Source organism: Pistacia vera, unplaced genomic scaffold (genome assembly GCF_008641045.1).
Source record: "Pistacia vera cultivar Batoury unplaced genomic scaffold, PisVer_v2 Contig210, whole genome shotgun sequence".
Classification (NCBI taxonomy): Eukaryota; Viridiplantae; Streptophyta; class Magnoliopsida; order Sapindales; family Anacardiaceae; genus Pistacia; species Pistacia vera.
Window position 1 is genome coordinate 510,849 of NW_022196014.1, and position 23,621 is coordinate 534,469.

The 23,621-nt window shown below is 34.0% G+C and overlaps 2 protein-coding genes across 4 annotated transcripts; one reads left to right on the forward strand and one right to left on the reverse strand.

The window, feature by feature from the left end:
- The first annotated feature begins 4,050 nt into the window (after window positions 1–4,050).
- Window positions 4,051–10,459, forward strand: LOC116129302 (18S rRNA (guanine-N(7))-methyltransferase RID2). 2 transcript variants are annotated; one of them, XM_031415050.1, is made up of 10 exons: window positions 4,051–4,103; window positions 6,084–6,185; window positions 6,294–6,369; window positions 6,652–6,735; window positions 6,843–6,898; window positions 7,591–7,647; window positions 8,836–8,885; window positions 9,092–9,244; window positions 9,662–9,797; window positions 9,886–10,459. In XM_031415050.1, exons 2-10 carry the CDS (start codon window positions 6,087–6,089, stop codon window positions 10,051–10,053), a joined length of 879 nt encoding a protein of 292 aa, XP_031270910.1. In that variant the 5' UTR covers window positions 4,051–4,103; window positions 6,084–6,086; the 3' UTR covers window positions 10,054–10,459. The 2 variants fall into 2 exon arrangements, with proteins under 2 accessions (XP_031270910.1, XP_031270909.1); XM_031415049.1 differs by lacking the exon at window positions 4,051–4,103 and adding an exon at window positions 5,134–5,284.
- A 1,834-nt stretch (window positions 10,460–12,293) lies between these two features.
- LOC116129287 (pumilio homolog 6, chloroplastic-like) lies at window positions 12,294–23,420 on the reverse strand. 2 transcript variants are annotated; one of them, XM_031415029.1, is made up of 10 exons: window positions 23,260–23,420; window positions 21,622–22,302; window positions 19,905–21,310; window positions 19,675–19,816; window positions 19,474–19,581; window positions 16,720–16,932; window positions 16,509–16,619; window positions 15,495–15,689; window positions 13,834–14,002; window positions 12,294–12,700 (listed from the first exon to the last, which is right to left on the reverse strand). In XM_031415029.1, the coding sequence occupies exons 2-10, from the start codon at window positions 22,237–22,239 to the stop codon at window positions 12,678–12,680; spliced, it is 2,985 nt and encodes a 994-aa protein (XP_031270889.1). In that variant the 5' UTR covers window positions 22,240–22,302; window positions 23,260–23,420; the 3' UTR covers window positions 12,294–12,677. The 2 variants fall into 2 exon arrangements, with proteins under 2 accessions (XP_031270889.1, XP_031270890.1); XM_031415030.1 differs by lacking the exon at window positions 23,260–23,420 and adding an exon at window positions 23,098–23,211.
- Window positions 23,421–23,621: the final 201 nt, after the last annotated feature.

The window sequence follows — 23,621 nt, forward strand, 5'->3', positions numbered from 1 at the left end:
ATGAGATTCAACATTACAGACTATATGATATTAACGAGTTATGTAAAATGTAAATGTAGAAGTTTAATTTCCTAATTATATTTATAAACAAAAAATTGTCAATTAATAATTACACTATAATTTAATAAAACCTAAGTACTCTTCATTATCACTTGTACAAACGTTTTACATATGATTCAATTAACACAATGCATTAAGCAATTTATAGCTAAACCCCGGAAGTTTTAGAAAATAATTAAATTCACTCTTTAAGGTTTTATAAAAAAAAGAAATCTCTAAACTGTTAAATTTAGACGTTATAAAAAGGGTTTGAACAATTACCTCCCCTGTGGTTTCAGAAATTAAGAGTTGGTCCTTTGGTTATGTGAATTATCCAACCACCTCCTCGGATGTTAGTTTTGTCGTTAAATCTAATAGCTGATCGACTTTGACTTATTCAATAACCCAATTACCCCTAAAAATGAGTTTCTACAAAATTAAGAATTTAAAATTTGACTTAACATAAAATATTCAATAAAATTACCTTGAAGATAAATTCTTTTTAAAAAAATTGAAAAACCCAAATAAATATATAAATTTTAAGAATTCTTTTGAACTTGGTAAGGTTATTATTAATTTTTTTTTGGTATATTTAAGAAAAAATTTAAAAACTTTTAGGTTTTTTTTTTTATTTTTAAAAGTATTTTTAAGGGTAAGTGGTCAAGATTGATCAAAAGTTATATTTAACTGCAAAAAATAATGACAAGGAGGTGGTTGGATAATTCGCATAACTAAGGAATGAACTTTGTCAATTTAAAAAAACAATAATATTATACTTACAAAGAAATCATACAAAGATTTCCATATAAAGTGACGTGATAAAAAATGAATGAAAAAGTGAAATAAAATATCAAACTCATTATGTTCATTTTTTGTCACATCACTTTGTATGAAGATCTTTGTAAGATATTTTTGTAAATGTAGCATTACTATTAAAAAAAACCACAGGGGAAGTGATTTGTTTACCCCCTTAAAAAAAATAATAAGAAAACAATTTATTAATACAATATTTATTAACTCATAATAGCATAAACTTTAATGACTCACTAACATTTCACCAATAATAGAGAGATTTTTATTATTTCAAAAATCTTAGGGAATTTTGTATTATGTCATATCTTAGAGGGTCTATCTTTTAGCTTCTTTTATTTAGTTTTTAATATATATTTTGGGGAAATCCGGCTTCGTTTGAAAGGCTTTTTTTCACTATCGTATTTACTATCTTATTCAATCCAATGAAATAATTAACTTTTTTTTATTAAACTAAAAAGTCAATCTAATTATATTCAATTCAAAACATTTAACAATTACCTTTTTAATAAAAGTTTATAAATTAATAAAAACACCCCCACCCACCCAAGCCATTGTCACCCGCCAGCAGCCACCACTGCCACCGTAACGACGCACGATCAGTTGGATCTAGCCGGTTGTGGGTCGATCTGTCCATTTCTGACCGGATCCACCATAGATCTGGCTATCAATGATAACCATATCTTGGCTGTAATATGGTCGAAAAAGGCCAGATTGGTGCACGACCAGCTAAATCCAACCGGTCGTATGCCATTCCAACGGCTTCCAACCACCTTCTGATGCTAGTGGCCAATTGTTGACAATAGTTGGATGGATGGGAGTGTTTTTGTTAATTTTTAAACTAATATTATGGGGGTGTTTAGTAAAATTAATAAATATAGAAGGTTAAAATGAATCTAAATATTTTCAAAACACATGTATTCTATCCTATTTCATTAAATACTATTCTATTATAGAATGCTATTCTAAAATACCTACCAAACGCAGCCATCTTGCCCCCAAAATTATTTCGGGTATGGCTTTTATTCCCATCCTCGCATAGAATTTTGCCACAATTAAGTAGACCAACAAAGCTACGGACACCGAAAATGTGTACCGGCCTATGTGTAACACGCCTTTGATTTTTTTAATAATTTTTTTCTAGTGAACGGTCATTCATCAAATTTGGACGGTCGTTCACTCACATGAACGCCTGTCCATATTATATGGATGGACGTCCATATACAAGGGATGGGCGTCCCCATTTAAAGGACGCCCGTCCATAAATAAAATATGAAAAAAAAAAAAAAACTTTGGGGACGGCCGTCCATAAATTTTGGACGGCCGTCCTTAGGAATGGACGCTCGTCCATACTTTAAAAAAAAAAAAAAAAAAAAAGTTTGGACAGGCGTCCATTATTTTGGTTTCTACAAATTAAAGAAAAACTTTGGATGGGACGGGCGTTCGTAAGGAATGGACGCCCGTCCATTACTTACGTTTTTAAAAATAAAACAAAAACTTACAGTTTCACGCAAGGCTGATGGGTTTGAGATCGGTAATGCAGTTAGGAAGTGTTCGTATCTCACTTTCAATCCAGTGTCTTTCATTCTTTTCTTGAGTATATGGATTCGCTTACTTGCATTATCTATTCGACGAGTATCAGTAAATGCAGTATCAGCTACTGGATTGCAACAACGAGCAAGGAAGTCACGCTTTTCTCTCGGATACACTGAAGGGTCGCTTCAGTACAGAGAGTAGCAAGATCTGCTCCCACATAACCATAGGTATCTCTTGCAACTCTTTCAAGATCAACCTAAAACATGCCATCAAATAAGAATGTCACTATACTAAAGAAAAAAGACATAAAATGATTTATAAAGAAAAAAGACATAAAATGATTTATAAAAGACAAAGAGATGAAGCAGATAAGAGTCCTGCATCTTCCATGCTTTTAGCAAAAGTTTATAATTATATTTTTAATTTAGGGTAAGAGAACGAGAAGTTTTGAATATTTTAAAGCATCCATGACCATGAATACGATCAAGCTCTGGTTCAGTCTCAGTTTTATCCTTCTCTTTTGTGTGACATGCAGTTAATCATGGTTCAAGAATTGCGTAGCAAGTTAGAGCAACTGGAGACGCTGTTCTCCAGGTTGAGGTCCCTCAAAAATCCTAATGACCTTTGTAAAAAGGTAATTCCATGGAGGCAAGAGTTTAAGATTTTCGAGGAAGTCAGTAGCGATGAAGAGAATAAGGATAAGCTACACAACTTCAACCAGGATGCAAACGTACAGACTGTTGGAGGACGTCAAAAAGTTGGCTGATGATGTGCAGGAGATACTGCATGAGATTGCTATCATTGGAAAGAGTTCACAAAAGCGTGGCTTCCTTGCTCGTTGTCGCAATCCAGTAGCTGATACTGCATTTACTGATACTCGTCGAATAGATAATGCAAGTAAGCGAATCCATAGACTCAAGAAAAGAATGAAAGACACTGGATTGAAAGTGAGATACGAACACTTCCTAACTGCATTGCCGATCTCAAACCCATCAGCCTTGTGTGAAACTGTTAGTTTTTGTTTTATTTTTAAAAACGTAAGTAATGGACGGGCGTCCATTACGGATGCCCGTCCCATCCAAAGTTTTTCTTTAATTTGTAGAAACCAAAATAATGGACGTAATGGACGCCCGTCCAAACGTTCTTTTTTTTTTTTTTAAAGTATGGACGCCCGTCCAAACATAAGGGACGGGCGTCCATTAGGAATGGACAGTCCAAAATTTATGGACGGCCGTCCCCAAAGTTTTTTTTTTTTTATTTTCATATTTTATTTATGGACGGGCGTCCTTTAAATGGGGATGCCCGTCCCTTATATATGGACGCCCGTCGTCCATGTGAGTGAACGACCGTCCAAATTTGATGGACGGCCGTTCACTAGAAAAAAAATTGTTAAAAAAATTGGAGGCGTGTTACACGTAGGTTGGTACATATTTTCGGCGTCCGTAGCTTTGTTGTTAAGTAAACTCCTCTTTCTCTCTTATTATTTTTAGTTTAATTTTATTTATTATATATATTAGGGTATCAAATATTAGGGGTGTCTTTAATATTTAACCTCAGACATGTTATAATAGGTTTACGCACAACCATGAGGTTTATAGCACCATTCGCCATCTCCTTGCCTGCAGCTCAAACCCTTAAACCTCCACTTCTTTGCTTCGTACTTGGCGCGAACTAACAAAGCAGATTGAACCCACTTCGACTCCACCTTCTCTTCTCAGGTTCGTTACTTTTTTTTTTTTCCTTTATTTATATTTAGTTGTTATTGTAGCCGTTTTGTTCGATCAGTTAAGAGTTACAATGTTGAAACTATTTCACTTTGAAGCAAACTTTAATTAATAACTAAAGAATAGGGAATTTTGTATTATGTCATATCTTAGAGGGTCTATCTTTTAGCTTCTTTTATTTAGTTTTTAATATATATTTTGGGGAAACCCGGCTTCGTTTGGAAGGCTTTTTTTTCACTATCGTATTTACTATCCTATTAAATCCAATGAAATAATTAAATTTTTAATTAAACTAAAAATCCAATCTTATTCTATTCAATTCAAAACATTTAACAATTACTTTTTTTTTTAATTTATAAATTAATAAAAATACCCTCACCCACCCAAGCCACTGTCACCCGCCAACAACCACCATTGCCACCGTAATGACGCATGATCAGTTGGATCTAGTTGACTGTGAGTCGATCTGTCCATTTCTAGTCGGATCCACCATGGATCTAGTCATCAATGGTAGTCATATCTTGACTGTAATCTGGTCGAAAAAGGCTAGATTGGTACACGACCAATTGGATCCAACCAATCATACGTCATTCCAACGGCTTCCAACCACCTTCCGACGCTGGTGGCCAATTGTTGACAATAGTTAGATGGGTGTGGGTGTTTTTATTAATTTATAAACTATTATTATGGGGGTGTTTAGTTAAATTAACAAATATAGAGAGTTAAAAAATCTAAATATTTTCAAAAAATATTTTTCAAAATACTTTCTCATAATCTTATCCTATTTCATATAAGAATGCTATTTTAAAAAAGCTACCAAACGCAGCCTCTTGCCCCCAAAATTATTTCGGGTGTGGCTTTTATTCCCATCCTCGCATAGAATTTTGCCACAATTAAGTTTAAGTAGACTCCTCTTTCTCTCTTATTATTTTTAGTTTAATTTTATTTATTATATGTATTAGGGTATCAAATACTACTCAAATATCAGGGGTGTATTTAATAATTTACCCTCAGACATGTTATAATAGGTTTACGCACAACCATGAGGTTTATAACACTATTCGCCATCTCCTTGCCTGCAGCTCAAACCCTTAAACCTCAACTTCTCTGCTTCGTACTTGGCGCGAACTAATAAAGCAGATTGAACCCACTTCGACTCCTCCTTCTCTTCTCAGGTTCGTTACTTTTTTTTTTTTTCCTTTATTTATAGTTAGTTGTTATTGTAGCCGTTTTGTTTGATCAGTTAAGAGTTACAATGTTGAAACTATTTCACTTTGAAGCAAACTTTTATGTTACATTTTGACTCACCCCAATTGCTGAATAGTTTGTGAAACGTAGGAATTTTTTGGCATACCAAAAAAAAAAAAGAAAAAAAAAATTATGGGTTTGGTGAAGGGTCTTTGAGTGTTGTAACTCACTCATTTGATTTTATATTAATCATTTGGGGCAGTGTGGTTCTGGTTCGATAACGTTAGCGGTTTTAATTGTGATATTTTTTCAGCCACCTGCTATATGTTAGTGAAGTGATTGTACGTTACAATTAATATTTGCTTGCTAATTTGATAGTTGAATGTTACTAAAATGACGATTTGGGTTGCTAAACCCTAATGGTGGGCATGGGTTGGATTGTTGCTTTCGCCAAAACCAGAGTGACGAGATGAGGGGTTGTGTTTAGGAGTAGACTATTTGTTTGATTATTGAACTATATAACCAAAAAAGTTTGTTTTGAAGATAATATCAATTTGAGATATATGTAAATTAAAAAGAAAAAAACCAAGTGTTTTGACCCATGCCGACTATTTGACAGCTTGGTGGGGCAGTGGGTGGTGGCTGTCTAGTCTCCTCTAGTATCTTGCTGTTTTGTGATTTAGATTTGAGCGTGTTGCTGTTGCCTAGGCTAGATTCACATCCTTGTTTTAAGGCTTATTATCATGGTAAGTGGAGTTTTTGATGGACTTTTGAGTTTATTGACAGGAGATGTCGAACCGGCCAGAGTTAAAAGCACCACCTGAGATATTCTATGATGCTGAAGAGGCTCGCAAATACACTTCATCCTCTCGTATAATTGAAATTCAGGTTTGTTTTATTTCATTTATTTTTAATTATCTTCTTTACTCTATATTTTATTTGTCTTTTCATGGATAGAAGAAAGATAACTGAATTCAAGCGTGTTTGTTTTTACAGGCACAACTTTCAGAGAGAGCTCTAGAGCTTCTTGCTTTGCCTGATGATAGAGTCCCAAGATTGCTCCTCGATATTGGTAAAAATCACACTCCTTCTATCGGCACTTAAAGTAGTTGAGATAATTCATATCATTAGATAAATCAAATTAATCTAGGTCATTGGGTCATTTTTTCAGTGTTGAGTAAACTTCTATATAATTCTTTTCTTGGATTTTGATTTGCCTCATGCTCTTGGTTTGTTACTGGCTCTCGAGATGTATGCATAGTAACTTTATAAGTCATGGAAATCTTAAAGTAATACCAAATTATTATTTAACATTTGGATGCCAACTTTTATTGGTTTTGGTACTATTCTGTAGGTTGTGGATCAGGTCTTAGTGGAGAGACATTATCTGAGAATGGGCACCAATGGATCGGTCTAGACATTTCACCATCCATGCTTGGTACGTAACCATTGAATTTAGTCAAATAAAAAAAAAAAAATTTTGCTAGAGAGTTTATTTCTTATATATTTGTGTTTTAATGATAATTTTTTTTTTTCCAAATACAGATATTGCATTGGAGCGGGAGGCTGAGGGTGATTTGTTACTTGGAGACATGGGTCAGGTACCAACCAAGTCCTTTTGCTTTCTGTTGATACTTGTGATATCTTTATGTTATTGTAAATAGCATATAATTGTGTGTAAATAGGATTTGCAATGTCTATTATAGTGCTTGGGGATAGAGTGCTGGGTTAACACGTCCTTTTCATTTGAACACTGAACGATATTTTAGGCTTGATTTCTAAAATTACCTTTTCTATATTCTTTTTTATTTATATATCTCTTGCAGAAATGCACCTTTAAAAAAAAAAAAAAAAAAAAAAAAAAAAAAAAAAAAAAAAAAATCTGATGCTTAGTCTCTCTCTCTCATGCATGTTTTCAATTGTACCAAGATAGATAGTTGTACTACATAATGATCATTGTTGAATCTCTGTGTGTTTTAATCTTTCAAATTAATTTGCTTGCTTTGTTTGTTATGCAATTGTTTCCAAAAGTCAATAAAAATTGAAACTCTCTCACTCTCATGTATGTCTTCAATCAGTATCATTATTGAATCCTTGTCTCCTGTGTATTTTTATCAAGTTTTTTGTTTGCTCTGGCTTGTTGGGGAACTGGTTCTGAAAGTCATTTCTTTAATAAGAGCTTGTCTTGTATTTGTATTTTGATGCATAATACTAACTTGCAGTCTGACTTAGGAATAACTTCAGTTAGGAGTTAGCAGGAGTTGTAATATGTTTTTTTTTTTTAATGTTTCAGGGTTTAGGTTTTCGCCCTGGAGTTATTGATGGGGCTATCAGTATCTCTGCTGTTCAGGTTTGCTTTTTGCTTCACTTGATAGATATGTTTTGTCTGTTAGCAATTATAGGGATGTACTTGAAAAATTGCTTGGAAAGAAAACCTGTTAACTCTTCCTGTCAGTGCAAGTCTTCTAGCTACTTTGTTAGCAGATTTTTAAGCTGAATACAGACTTCCCTTTGCAATTTTGTTTCTCAGCACACTTTTTTAAAAACAATCTAATGAAAAAAAGATGAAGACATGAACTAATTAGTTATGCTTTACCACTAATTGGATTTATGTTGACAAGATCATAGCTTCAGCTCAATCTTGTATGATTTGTATGAGACCTGAGTTGGTGATCATCGTACTTTTAACTTGACCATAACACTTTTACCAAGTTTCAGTATTTACATACTGGTTTTGGTTAAATAGGCAGTGTGTGGCAAAGTGCCAGGAAGATTTAGAATCAGTTGTGAGTGAGAGAGAAGCTGATTTAAATTTGGTGGTTTATCAGCTAAATTGAACTTTATGAATGGAGGCCATATTTTTTCTCTTCCCAATGATAATTTTTGACATCTTACAAATCTTGAATTATGGATACTGAGAGGATATATTGAAAAGAGACATTAATTTAGTGATGAGTTATTTATGTTAACATCTGAAATGAAGTGGTAGTTATCTAGTCAGAGATGCTATCAAATAGACCTTATGTTTTTGCAAGCGTGAAGAGATGTTATTTACCCAATTGTTCATACCAGAAAGGTCTTGTGGTAGAGGCACATTCTTAAGATGCAGATGACAGTTTTTTTCATATTCAAAACCAATAAAATAGTGGGTGGGTGTTCTAGGACTCTTCTTATGATTTATATCACAAATTTTAGATCATCAATGGCGACAAGTTTCTATGTTAATTAAGTCTTGGTATAAAAAAAATACCAGTAATCTGCATGTTAAGTAATTTGTTTCAAATTTTGCATTGCCTGGATTTAATTACTGTTGGCTAACTACAATTAATGTTACAATATTTGGGGCTAATTTCCTTCATAAGCTCATATAGGTAGTAGTTTTAACATTATAATCTTGTTTTGAGAACATATGTTTTTCATTAGTTTTTAGATACCATCCCATGTTTATTAGTGCGACAGTGGAGTGCCAATATTCAAGATTCTTTTCTGCTGGCATCTTGCTAATTTTTTCCTTTTTTGACCTTTTGTGGGTGAGCAGTGGTTATGCAATGCTGACAAGTCTTCTCATGAGCCACGATTACGATTGAAGTATGTTTGGATTCTCTCATCTTTTTCTCCTTTATTCATCTTTAACTTTCTGAGTTGCAATTTAGTTAAAAATACATGGGGATGTGTTTCTTTTTACTGTTGTGATAAAATCCTTAAGGGTTTCATCAAGTGAAATATCCTTTGCTTTAGGATTGTCTCTTGAGTTGCGGAACTAATAATTTTTTTTTCTCAATCTCTTTCTTTAGGGCTTTCTTTGGATCATTATATAGAATCTTGGCAAGGGGAGCAAGAGCAGTATTTCAAGTATATCCTGAAACTGTAGCACAGCGTGAATTGATATTAGGTTCAGCAATGCGAGCTGGGTTTGCTGGTGGTGTTGTTGTTGACTACCCACATAGGTATGCTAGAGATCTGGTGAGAAAGCATTCATTTAATGGGCTTTTCATCAAATCTATGGGATGAAGCTGGCTGTTTTTTAGCATGTTCATTCAGTGCACAGCTTCTCTGGCGTTGCTGTTTTTCCTTTTACCTTCCAGCATATCTTTTTCTTCTGACCAATTATAATCTTTCTTTTTCTATCTTAAATTTCTTTGTTAACGTTGTGGTTGCCAAACAATTAATCAATTCCTTCTAGTAAACTGGCGGAATTAGATTTTCTCAATAATGGTAATAGATAACTATCATTTTCTGGAAAAAAATTCTTTGATGTTTGATTTACTTCGAAAGTCGTAATAAAATATCTTTATATGCTGGTGAAATGTTCATCATGTTAATTTCCATGGGTCATTGAATTGAGAATACTTGTCTCATTGCAGTTCCAAGAAAAGAAAAGAATTTCTAGTCCTCACTTGTGGTCCACCATCCATACGTTCTGAGGTTCCTAAGGGAAAAGTTGAAGCCATGGAAAGTTGCTCTGACGATGAGAGTAGTGAAGATGAAGAAAATCAGACGGTAAACTGTGATAAACATCTCTAATTGCTGACGTTTTATTATCATGGGTGTGCTTTTTTTCTTTTTAATTTTCTTTTCGCTCATGCAGGTTTGCAATTCAGACCGACATAGGCCCAGGAAAAAGCAGAAAATAAACAAGAAGAAAGGGAAAGGTAGAGAATGGGTACTTAAGAAAAAGGAACAAATGAGAAGAAAAGGAAATGCAGTGCCCCCAGACACAAAGTACACAGCTCGAAAACGGAAGGCCCGCTTTTGAAACTCTTCAACAGATCTAAGCAGGAAAACCTGCTCTACTTTGCCTGAACATTCCAATCTATATATCAGTAAGTATTGAGGCATTATGCAGCTCCGCTCTTCAAGCCCTGATGAAGTTCAGTCGTATCCGCTGGGAAACCGGCATAAAAATGTTAATTCTTGTCAGGTGAGTGTATGAGGCACAGTTTTGTTTAAATATTTACTTTCGAGGATCTTAGGTAACTTTGATGCAAAAGGTTTGCAAGCATTGTTTAAATTATGGTATTACGTTGATAGTTTAGAACTTGAATCATACATAGAATCGAGTTTGAGAGTGACATTTTCCTTGCAGAGAACCGCAACGAAAGTTTGTAAGGATGTTGACTATTTCAAGCTTATGTTGCATAATAGAATTAAATTCTCTTATAATATTGAATTTATGAATTTGGTTTTGCTGTTTTTGTTAAATACGATATTGAATTTTTAGACGGAGATTATCGTAAATTACGGTAATTACGTCTAAGGTTTTTAAATTTATATTCGAATGACAACTTTCTTACTTTTTATCAGACTACCCTTAAAGTTTGAAGTTGTATCATAAAATACCTTTTTAGTAATACTATGTTTACAAACATTTTTTATTAATTTTCTCTCATAAACGTGATGTGTTCATTGTTTTAAAACTCGGATCGGAAGGTAACCCGTTTTGTTGCTCGGGTCAACGGGTCCAACCGGTTAGATCAGTCGGTTGGATCGATGATGTCAGCAATAATTTTATTTTTAAAAAATTACATATTAATCTTTTAAATTTTAATATATTACAAAAATTCCCCTAAAGAGTTCAATTAGTTTCTAGAATTTTTATTTATTTCAAAAATGCCCTAAAAAATTACCAAGTAATCCTTAAACTTTTGATATATCTCCAAAACACCCTTATAAAATTACAATTAACCCTTATAATTTTAAAATATTATAAAAACTCCCCTAAGACCTGAACTGGACTAGAGAAGTTGTCGGGTCCAGGTCGGACCAACTAGTCCAGTCTGGTTTTTAAAACAGAGGACGTGTTAGCTCGCAATTGGTCAGTTCACATGGTTCTCGCCTAATCAAGCCAATTGCTAGTTGTCAAATGGGATTAGTAAGAGATGTTTGTGAAGCTAGTATTATTGATACCTTTTTGTATTATCAAATGGATCCTTAAAATTTAAAAACTTTATCATAGACACTCTTTTTTGCTATTCCTATCATGTTGTCCTTAGGTTTGTAAAACACTTTCTTATATAATTGAAGTTACCATTTTACCCTACCACTTTCTTATAAGGTCAAAGATATCATTTTACTTATCTTAAAAAATTGACGATATAACAGAATCAGAGTAAAGAGTTATTTATGATACAGTTTCAAATTTTAAGAATAGTTTTTGATTAAAAAAAAAACAAAAGTGTAAAAGTTATCTGAATGATAAATTTGGAAATTTTAAAAATAATAAGATAATCTCTAATTTTTTAAATTTGGACGTGCTGCATGAAGTTCAAATTAACTAAATAAATAAAAGTGGAAATCAAGGGAAAATTTTCAGTCATGTGACATTTGAAAGCGTTTTAATGTCAATCTACCAATTCTTCTGAGACCATAAATACTATTAACTATTCTCTATATCAGTCTCTCAGTTTCCTTTTAACACAATTGACATCCTCCTACTCCTATCCTATGAGCAATTAAGTTATAATAAAATTACATAACTCGTCATTTCATTGGCACTTAAGAAACTTATAGTTTATATTACTCTGCGGAGTAGAACTCATTTATTATGATATTAAACTCATGCTCTTTTGAGACGGTGATGGATTTAAACCCCAACCTTACACATAGGATATCACTAAGTTAGCTCCCTTTTCCTTTGAGCTAGTTTTTGGAAGTGAATCATATCCATTATCCCAAGTCATTTATTAAATTGGATTCAACCAACATATCTTTATAAAATTAGCATCTCTTTTAAATTAACTGATTGCTCAAAAACTATGGTAATAAAATTGGACTACAAAACCAATCTTATGTTTATTTGGTTTATACCAATTGGTAACACAGTGTTTAAATACTCTATAAGACTCTGAAATTCAATTGTCTACCTATTTCGGTATTTCCTGAAACAAAAATCAGAATCATTGCTTAAATTCCCAGAAGCTTAGAACTGGCCCTGCCCAATAGTATTATATCCAACTTCTCTACTAGTATTACTACCAAAGTAAAATACAAGAAAAATTCTACAACAATTTTTCATTTCCATAAATACCACACCTTGCAATAAACAATTCCACTACATAAATTTACAGGTTTTCTTCCAAATAATCTCCTTCAACATCTTATCACTTATAACCCACCAATCATCCTATTTTCATAATTCTTTATGCTCAATAATTGTCTTTCAGATACATAAACCACACTGTTTTAACATTTACATATTTACTCCTGGAACATAATTTACCACTAAATTGCATGTATTTTTGTCACAGGAAGCCTTCTTCAGAATGTATTGCTTGGATACAATTGTTTCATGTCATTCCAGGTTTTAGCTCACCTGCTTTCATAGACCACAGCAGGAGCGACACTGGACTGAGGCTTGGGACGATTATGTACGTGTTGCCATCATGATCCTGATGACTGATTATCTGCTTGTACAATATATAAAAAGCTCGAATTTAAAGGAAATATCGTGGAACTAATTAAAAATGACTAATGATTGTAAATGTGTCTCGCAGGTTTTACTAATTTTAATTACTATTAAAGATTAATCAGTCACTTCTCATATGATAATAGAAGAAACAGAGTGAAATATGTAACAAGTGATTGCATCAATTCATTCATCTTCAGATAAGATGGCAAAACACAAGCAGTTAAATCAGTACAAGGTTCTGTAATAGATGTTCTAAAAATCAATCATATCCTTCAAATCCAAAATCACAGACTAAATTTCAACAATTTAATAAAGAAAAGCAGCAAAGTTAACGAGGAAAATATTCCATGTAGTGTTTTATGACATCTAGACCTGCCTTGACAGCAAAAACAGTTTTATTTTAGGCGGTAGCTGAACAAACATGTGATATTGTTCAAAGAGGCTAAAGAAGCTTTTCTAGTGCCCTCACTGGTGTATTATGTAAAAAAAAGATAAGAAAAGCATTAAACATCTTTTCCTTCACTGTTGTTTAGTTCTAAAGTTTAGGGCATCATCTTTTTAAGACGGCATAGTTCAAGTCAGTTGTTCCAGAATCTTTATTTTCCCTATTCTTGGATATTATTGTGCTTTTGGAGGAAGCAAAAAGAGCAAAGATACAACAGAGATGCTCTGTACTTTGGGTGATTTGGACAGAAAGGAACAAAAGAATCTACGGAAACTTCACAGAAGAAGAGATCAGTTCTTTTTTTAATAGAATTTGTATGCTGGCATCTCTATGGGTTTCTGTTACTAATTTGTTCTTTTTATTTCATATAGGAAAATCGGGAGTTGGTGTTATCATAAAGTTAGGCCGAATTATGTATAAAATATATGGTAAAGTTCCACTAACTTTTACAGGCAGTAAGGTCCATGGGCATTTCTTTATATCTTACTAAAGTAAGTTTAAGAATCACTACTCTGATTATTTACCAGATACTTTCCAAGTCCAAAATGAATTAAGAAGTTATTTTCAGCTTCTAAAAGAAAATCCCAACAGGCCCCCAAGTTTTCTCTGCTAAGATAGGCTAATGATGCAGAAGTCAAATTTTAATGCAGAAGTAAAGCAAATTAATATTTAGGAGTACACACCTTCTAGTAGCATTTCAAACCGAGCAACAATGTGTTTCCCGTAAGTATATTTCTTTAAAGCATGCGCATGTGCTCTGATACGGCTAAGCAACATGGCCTGCTGACTGTCCGAACATATTTCAAAAATCTTCTGGACAACATAATTTGCAAACTGGTCCTTCATCATTATCTATGACATAAAAAAGAAACCCAGTAACTACCAAAATACAACCTTCAAACTCATATATGTTGTAGATGCAAAATAACAATAGTGCAATATATGACATATAATGTCATAGATGCAAAATAATTACAATGCTTTATATGATATTTGCTGCACTAAGACAAGCACTCTATTGGCAAGCAACATTATTGATAACAAGAAGTTTTCTAATCCAACATAAGCAAAAACCTTAAAGAAGAAAATCATAAATTGGGATCCAACTACCAGAATATGATATACAGATAGGGTAATTTTTTTTTATCTCCCTCAAGATATTTATAAACAGAAGACCTCCCTTGAGATTTGGCTTATCTCCCTCAAGATGTTTATAAACAGATGACCTCCCTTGAGATTTGGCCTAAACATATGCATGTGATTGCACTGCTTGTTAATGACCACCACTACACAGTTGACCAATTAGAAGGGAGATTTTGATGCATTGCATGATAGATTTTAAAAATTCCAGAAAAGACTGTTGATGAGCAATATAAACTCTGCATCTGCTTTTATTAGATTAAACTACAAGGGAGGTCAATTCCTATATAGATACAAGAGCAAGAATCCATGTATTGGATGATTACTAATCCAGTGAAATACAGAGTAAATTTGGCATTTGATTATGAATTCAGAATATGGGTTTTTTGTTCAATATGAAATTCATTACAAAAGGAAAGGAGAATATATATATATGTCAGTATGATCAAATTATATAGCCTCCCCACCTCTTCTAGGCATTAAAATAAGGACCTCATCATCAATATTAGTTTGTCATCATCTTGAACATTTTAAAATATGATAATGATAATAATAATAACTAGAAAGAAAAGATACAATGATGGTCTGCCTAGAAGATCTTATTTCAATTGCTAAAACGAGGAATCTCAAATATAATTGTAAGATAAAATAAAGCTCTCAAATGGAATTGCCAAATTAGTTTCTTTTGCAGAGAAACATCCCCACCAATTCAATGAATCAGTTCATTATGCAAGAGTTTTCTGAGGAAATACAGCAGCATTAAATATTGATCAATACTGATCAAGAAGATAGTATCATTTTGTTTCCTAGCTAAACAACACAAAGAAGCACTTTGTCTTCCACTGTAAATTTCAGATTTTCTGGTAAAAATGGACTTATCAGGCTTACATCACTCCTCCCCTTAAACAACACTACTGACATGTCTTGAGTTCAAATTCAACTTTCAAAATAACTTTAACAATAATGCCATATTTAAGCACACATACTTTATCAGGAAAAAGTGCTAAAAACGTGAATATACATCGGTTGAGAGAGTGAAAGGAAAAAGTTGCTTCATCATAGAGAGTTTAAGCAAAAAATGAGAAAAGCTATACTCTTTTAACAACTTCAATAGAATAAATTAACATATCCCTTTTCCATGTGCAGGTCAATGTTCCTAAGATTATGAAGTTCAATATCATGCAACACAGTAATTCCAACTTACCAATAAATTATCATTTCCCTCATTCTGCCCAACAATCTCATCAATAATTAGCGCCCGCTCAGCAGTACCCCCATACTCCAAGCATTTCTCAATGACATTTGATGCAAATTTATGCTGGCTCAGTTGTACAATATGTCCAGACAACTTGCCAATTATTTTGCTTCTTTCAAGAGAGTTTCCCCTCTCTAATACATGCTGTAAAGAATACAGAGAGTTATTAGCACTAAATGGTTACAAAAATTTTGATTGTGCAGTTAGTAAACAAAAATTACATTTTGAGGAAATAAAATTGCAAGCCTTATTACAAAGAAATATCAGCACTAAGCATCCCAGCCTGAACTTGTAAACAAGGTATCCTCATATCCATGTACTGATGAATGTTATGCATTAAAAAGATGCTTTAGTAGGGGGGAAAAAAACCAAGTTCATTGAAGAAAGAGGGCTCAGAAAGCAAAGCATTAATGGATTAGACAAAACAATGTTGTTAAAAAAAAAAAAAAAAAAAAAAAAACAATAATAGTAACAAAATAAAGAAAAAAAAGTGCCAGAGCTTCATTAAGCAGCCAACATTCATGAAAGAAGGTATTCTGCGGTGGGAAAAGATATTACAATCAAACACAAAATCAGAAATTTCAAAAAGTCTTCCATTACACCCCTGTCGAGTCTTGTTATCTGCTATTTTATTTCAATAGACCTTATGCCCAAAAGAGAGAATCTCAACCAACTGCAAGATTTTTGTGAAATTGAAGCTCATAATCTTTAACAACATTCCATACTGTATTTATTATTAAAATTATTAATACCTCTTTTAATATATGGCTAAAGCATCCACTTTAACCAAATTGAGAAATGGATAAGCACTAAACCAGCTACACAACAAAAGCTTCTGCTTATTCCTATTATATTTAAAAGAGAATACTCAAGCAAAAATTCTGAACAGTAATAGTAACCAAATATAGCATCTAAAATCCGATATCATAAAATTGCATGTGACAGCCCAAAACAAATGCCTACCTGGGTAACATAATTGCCATACTGGTCCTGAGCAAGAGTACAAACAGAATCCAAAATCTCCTCCACTATAAACTGGCATTGATACTCATCTGTGCAATGTTCTAAAATTCTCTACAAGAAACCAAAAAACAGCTTCAGCATTCCTAAAGAATAACAAAGGAATAAGGGAGGGGAAGGACAGATCCCAATTTCCAGTGATGCATTTTTTTACCTGTATAACACGGCAACCATAGGGATGCATAGAAAGTGTTGCAACTTGGCCACGAAAAGCTGAAATTATGAACCCAATTTTCTCTGTTGGGATACTCTCAATGCATTTTTGTATTACATGATTGCCATTTTGATCACGTACACATCTCATGATCTGTCCATCCAGTTCACGGACAAGCTGTGCTTTCTGTTCAAGTTCAATAACTTCAAGTGCCTACAATAGCACAGTATCAAAGTTAGCATTATTTCCGTTAGAAAGAGTTGGAGAATTGTTGGGAGAGGGGGGAAGAACAGAGAAAAACTTATGTTAGGAGAACAGTTAATTGTGCATATTAATGCACCCTTAGAATAAAAATATTAGCTTCAAATAGACTTACATATATTTTGGAATACTTTTAAGGACAGCAAACCATGGTTCACGTACAAGCATTTATGGAACTTAAAATTGTCCACGGAAATTTTCACCTTTTACATTCTGCTGAAATAGAATTGATGAAGGGGCATTAAAGCTTGGAGCAAAGCAAGCCGAGGAGTCCACTATTTTGTATAAATTCAGTTTTTTTCTGCTTTGTTCAATCACACATATAATTGTTATTTTTTTCAGTATCTTGAAAGGGTCCTATAACTAGCATGTGATTTTTTAATGACTTTGGATGGCTGGAATATAGGTGCTTCCTAGAAATCCGGTAGGTGAGCCAGCATGAAAGGTCATGGATACTCAAACTGGAATTAAAAAACGTCAATCCAGGAGAGTATGTTGGGACTGCTGAACTTTTACCCAAAGCCAAATTTCACTCACTTAGAAAATTTGTCAGAGGGGTTTTGTCAGCTCATTTTAGCAATCCACCAGCTCGCATAAGTCTAGTCTTCTATTTTGATCTTATACCTTTTTATTATGCCTGTAACATCTTAAAAGGGTCAGTAACTAGAATGTAACTTTCAATGAGTTGGAAAATTACGTTTCTTTGTCCTACATGTGATGAAGGACTGGGATTCTAGGTTACTCAAGGCTATTATTCTTTACTTTAAGGAACTATATCACCCCTTTGCAAGCAGCTTTATTTATCAGTTTTCATAAAATTTAAGAGCTGAAAGTTTTTTTCGGCTCTTAGCCCAGATATTGGCCTTTTGTTGTTTCAACTTCAATCCTGTCTATATCTTTGCTGTGATCTTCTATTTCATTAAGGAAATTCCTCTTAAACTGTCTTTCGTGTTAATTAGCTTGAAAAAAGAGGCAGCACTTTATGCTAGGTCTGATAAGTTGTGCAGTAGATTTAAACTATAGTTGCTAGATCAATTTGTAGCATTTAAAGATGAAATTGATGAGCAACATTGATCTATGCATATAGCTGGCAATAAATCAAGTAAGTGGTTGCTTAGAGTGTCACGTGGAATACAAAACTATTTTAAAAAAATATTCCAAAACTAGATATTTCAAAGTTTTGATGATTATTTCAGCCCCAACATATACGAGCTATGCAACAAAAGATATGGATAAAGCAAAATTTTAAATAGACGTTCATGAAGATTCTATCAAGATAAACTTAAATCCTAACAGAAATAAACATATATAAACAAGTCCCAGGTTGCATAGGTTCAAATAAAAAGGCATTGAAAAACACAATTTTTTTCTTTTTTAATAAGGAACTGATTGATGTAGTCAATAAAAAGGATTTACAAAAAGGTAAAGAAGCTGTCCACGAGTATGCTCTACAGTAAAGGACAAGACAACTCAAAAGAATCAAAAGACTAAATAACAACTGAATAGGACAAATAAAAGGGTCCGCAGTTGATACAGTATGTAAGAAAATTGTTGCTTCCAACTGTGAAGAATGAAAAAGAAAGCCACGTTTTGAAATTCAGAAGATACTGAAACCCATAAAAAAATACCTCAAAAACTTGGCTTTGTGCCTTAAAAAATGAGGATCCCCTCTTTTATCTTCAAAAATTCTTCTATTTCTTTCAAGCTAGAGAACCCAAAAAATAGCCATAAAAGCACAATCCCACATAACTTTAGCTCTTTAATTACCCTCAAGACTTGAGATATTTCTAATAACTTGAGATATTTCTAATAACATAGAATAACAAGAGGAATGGGCCAGCCAACGAAGATTAAAGGCAGAAATCATGTTCATCCAAAAGTGTCGAGCAACAGGTCATTTCAAATAGAAGTGGTCTACACTTTCAGACTCCTTTTTGCACATAGTGCACCAATTAGTTGAAAGTCACAATTAATAGATAGACCTGGCATCTAAAATTCTTAAATAGGAGACACGACATAAGATCATTATTATATAATACAAGAAAAGACCATCTAAAGTAATTCCCAAGGGCACGTGTTAACTTCTTAATAATCCTAGGTTCAAGATTATAATTAAAACACTAAAAGAAGTGCACATGATCCACGAAATCTACCTGTGACAAATTTCACATGTATCCAGTTATTACTATTACTTTTTGTAACTAGTAAGCTTTCAGGTCAACATTCTAAATCGATCTTGCCATTAAGGAAATAGTTTCCTTACAGTAAATGAAGTAATTTTGTGTTAAATATAATGGAACATCATACAAAATGAAAGAAAAGAAATTAGGCAGATCAACTTTGTACCATATTAAAGAAAAGAAAAGCTGAAAACTTATGGCAGAGCATAAGTAGCGAAGACAGATATCCAACAAACAGCTAAACAAATGTAAGTACTCATAATATATATTAGTATTGAAGAAAACACAAGTGAACCACAATAATCCCACACACCTTTTGGATTACACGACAGCCATACATCTGTAGACTTAAATGCAAAATCTGCCCTACAAGTTGATTTGCAAGTTCCTTTCGCTGCTGAGGGCTTCCATACTCAAAGAACTGCAAACACACAAAGAAGAGAGAAATTAAACCACCAGGACCACCCATAAAGAAGAATATTTACAAAATTTGGCATATATTTTGAAAACACACCTTCTGGATAACATAATTACCGAAAACATCAGTCATCAGTTTGGAAGCATGTGGAAGAACTTCTTTAAATACAGCTGACTTCTCTTCACCACTACAACTCTCCAACTTCTGCTGAATAAATCGACTCCCATGTTGGTCAGCACTGGAATTGGAGATGCTTGGTGACTTAACTATTTAGTGTAAAATAATAATAATAATTTGCAAAGAAAACTACAAGCAGTAAAACTTGCCTAAATTCAACAATATTCCCTGCAATATCAGACAGCTCAAATCTTCGGCCTTTGCCAGATTTCAGCTCTTCAAGAAAATTATAGATTTTGGGATCATTAAAATTCTCATATCCCCTTTGACCATGCCAACCAGAATGTCTACCAGAACCAGCCAGAAGTCTCATTTCATTTCTCCCACCAGGAAATCTAGTCCCCACTAAAGGGGATCCAGGCAAAACTGGACTAGCAATTGGTGAAGATGGGTACTGCACTGAAATGCCTATATGTGGTGGATTCCCCAAATAATGAGGACTCATCACCCCTTTACCTGAGTTTGGATTGCTCGATCCTGCACTTCTCTGATGTTGGAATTTCTGGTCATCAGAAGCAGCCAAGTCAGACCCTTTCTGCAAATCGTGAGCAACATTTTGGTTCCCAAAAACACCACTTCTAGAAGCTAATGGGTCAAATTGACCAGAAACATTATATGCCTCCCCAAAAGGTTGTTGAAAGTATTGCAAATGAAAGGGATCAGCATAAGATGGTTGCAGTGGAAATCCAACCTGTCCATAAAACTTGTTAAGATGTTGTGCATCAGATCCATGAACAAAGCCTGCTCCAGCTGAAACCCCAGAAGGTTGAGTACTAAAGTTGGGACCAGCAGCACCATCTAAAACAAAAGGAACAGCACCATGGGGAGGATATCCAGCAATAAATGGAGGGACAACAGAGGAATTAACATAACCACCTAGACCATATTGAGGAGCATAAAAACCCGGGGCTTGAACATTAGGGCAAAATGGATTTGATGAAGTCATGTAAGCTGCTGCAGTAGCATACAGTGGAGGTGTGAACCCAGATGACTGAAGTACCGGCTGTACCACTGTTGCAAATTTAGAAGGGCCATGACGAAACTGATCCATGCCAACGTATGAGCCAATAACTCCTTGAGAACCTAATTGAGACTTAGAACTTTGAACTTGAGATGAACTGCTCTCTTGTTGGTATGCTTGGAGTTGATCTTGAATTTTTTGATTCCCTGAATTTTGCAGGCTCACATTTAGATCCTTCATATGAGATGCAAGAACAGTGACATCAGCATTACTGACACTGTGGACTGACACTTCATCCTTTAACCAAACATCTGTATCATTCAAAGTTCCTTCATTACTACGTGATGTGAAAGGTAGGGTTACTGTATTATTGCTAGATGATGAGCTCGAGATATGGGCAGCTGACAGATCAGCTTTTGATGCTACCACTGTACTATCAGCATCAATAGCTGATCTAACAGCATTTGACGAGCTAACAGTGAGATCTTGCAAGGTACTGGAATCAGAATCATGGTCAACTGCTTCTTCTGTCATTCCATAGCCCAAAGAATGAGACTGATTATATACATGTGATGAAGTACGAGGAAAGTCTTCCTGTAAACGTGAAAGCATAAATATTTGTTCACAGTCATGCTATTAAGTGCATAAAGCCAGAAGTAATTTTGATAACTTTCAATCAACTTCAGAACTCTAATCACCAAGAAAATTCTGAATTTTACAGTCTGGTATATGAAAGATTTATCAAGGGCTTGAGAAGTTCGAAACTTTAACATCCAAACAACAAAAATGAAAATTGCAGAATATATCCAAGCAGAATCCTTTCCAGGACAAAATAAGAATAGCAAAAATCAACTTCAGAGTAATGGGTGTGTTTTAATTCATAAAATGGACACCGAGATAATTACCTGCATTATATCCACCAAAATTTTGTTTTGGCCAGCCAATTGAGCTGCATCCTTCCCAGACCAGAGCCCATTTGTCCTGCCAGCCAGATCATCAACTGAATGTTGGGGCGAGCGATCATCCTCAGACTCTTCCTTATGTGTAGAAAGGGAAACTTGAGACAAATGCAAGGAACTATTAGCAACATCATTTACAGAACTTGAACCCCAATTATTTCCAAATCTATTCATGTGGTGAGCAAGATGTCTAGGAAGCCTGGGGTTCAGGTTGACATTGGATCGGTAATATGTTAAATATGCTGGATCAGTTTGTAAGTACTCCTCAGACACAAAGTTCCCAATAGCGCCATCTAAGTTAGCCAAGCTCACACTCAAGCCAGAGTTCTGCTGGGATATAATGTTATCTATGGCCACAAAGGAACCCTCCATGTTTGGAGGCGCACTTCCACTTCTATCAGGCACAGCATTTCTCCCACCGCCACGAAAATTATGACCCTTTCGAAGCAATCCTAATTCTTCTACTGCCATATTGGCCGATGATGGTGCAAATGTAGCAGCATTCTTAGGGGCAGGCCATTTTGAACTTGTTTCCGAGATTCTAATCGGACTCTCTGTAGCCATACTACAAGAAGATTTTATTCCTTCTATTCCAATCGTAAACCACCAGAGATCTCACATATCCCCCTGAAAAGAACGATTTATTTTCACTTAATATGAGAGAAAATTCACTAACATATCGATGGATGAAAAATTAACAGAAGTTAGTATTTTTGCATGATACAAGAATAAAAAATATACCAAAAGAGGGAGGCAGAAAGATAGAGATAATATCAACAGAAAAGAAAACAGACTTATAGCAGCAGAACATAACCCTAAAAGAAAGCATCAATGTAGTACTTTGACTTTAATAACGAGTACTTAAACAGAAATTCATTAACCACAAGTGATTATTTCAACAAAACTAACAAAATGACAGGAATGGAAGAAGCATGTAGCACAGGTCATATAAACCCATCAAACCTATTTCATATTAGCAATAACTATAAAAACATGCAGAAAGAAGCTCGAAAACACAAGTTCAAGTGAATAGCCAATCAAGATAGTGCCAAGCATATATTCACAACAAATTCAAAGAATCACCAGAATAACACCTAAGACTTGGCAATCATTGTAGCAAGTAGAATAAGTTTAAGACATATGTATGAAAGAATACAACTTCGGAAACCAAGGAAAACAAACATTTCCACTTAACTAGCCGAATTGTAAAAATTAAACTAATAAAAAGAAAAACTTCTGTTTTCCTCAATTTTCTCAGGAACCAAACAAAAGGGTAAGTCAAAGGCAGAATCAAACACAAACATAGACAAGCCTTTTCAACTCAGAATCAATTCATTCTAAAAGAACAAGAAATCCCGGCAAAAGGGAAAGTCGAAAAGAATAATCAAACACAATCACATCATTCAAAAAGAACAAGGTTACACATATTCTTCCCATTAATACAAACACAACCCACGTGAAGAAACTACAAGAACAGACAACTGAAACCAGCAGAAACGAAAAAACAAACAGGAACCCACATAGGATTCATGCTGCAAACAGTGAAACAAACACAAAGGTTGAAAATTTACAGCTTGTACTTACCCAAAAAGTTAAGAAGGAAAGGGATTCACTGTTGAAAACCCTAGAGTGTTTGTATTGTAGGAATAAACTTGAGTTTAGCCAAGTTTAGTTAAGTTTGACTTTAAAATGACATTTTTGGCTTGCTTATTAGAGTAGCTATAAGGGAAAAAAAAATGTAAAATTTCCAAAGTTTGGAGTTGATTTTAGTTCATTTTTTGTTTTTTTGATTTTGTGTGTCGTGTCGTGGGTTTAGTTTTGGTTTTGGTTTTTTTAGTAATGGAAAATGACAAACTAAGAAATTGCCAAAATAGGATTCATGTACAAACTTAAGAAAATAACAACAAAGGACATGAATATAGACAGGTCAATTTTTCTTTCTTTTT

Coding starts and splice junctions, on each gene's coding strand:
- LOC116129302 (XM_031415050.1), top strand. CDS start 6,087: ATGTCGAACCGGCCAGAGTTAAAAGCACCACCTGAGATATTCTATGAT. Junction 6,186..6,293: donor CTCGTATAATTGAAATTCAG/GTTTGTTTTATT, acceptor TTGTTTTTACAG/GCACAACTTTCAGAGAGAGC. Junction 6,736..6,842: donor CATTTCACCATCCATGCTTG/GTACGTAACCAT, acceptor TTCCAAATACAG/ATATTGCATTGGAGCGGGAG.
- LOC116129287 (XM_031415029.1), bottom strand. CDS start 22,239: ATGGCTACAGAGAGTCCGATTAGAATCTCGGAAACAAGTTCAAAATGG. Junction 19,817..19,904: donor GGGAATATTGTTGAATTTAG/GCAAGTTTTACT, acceptor CTCCAATTCCAG/TGCTGACCAACATGGGAGTC. Junction 15,690..16,508: donor ATGGCAATTATGTTACCCAG/GTAGGCATTTGT, acceptor TATTCTTTACAG/CATGTATTAGAGAGGGGAAA.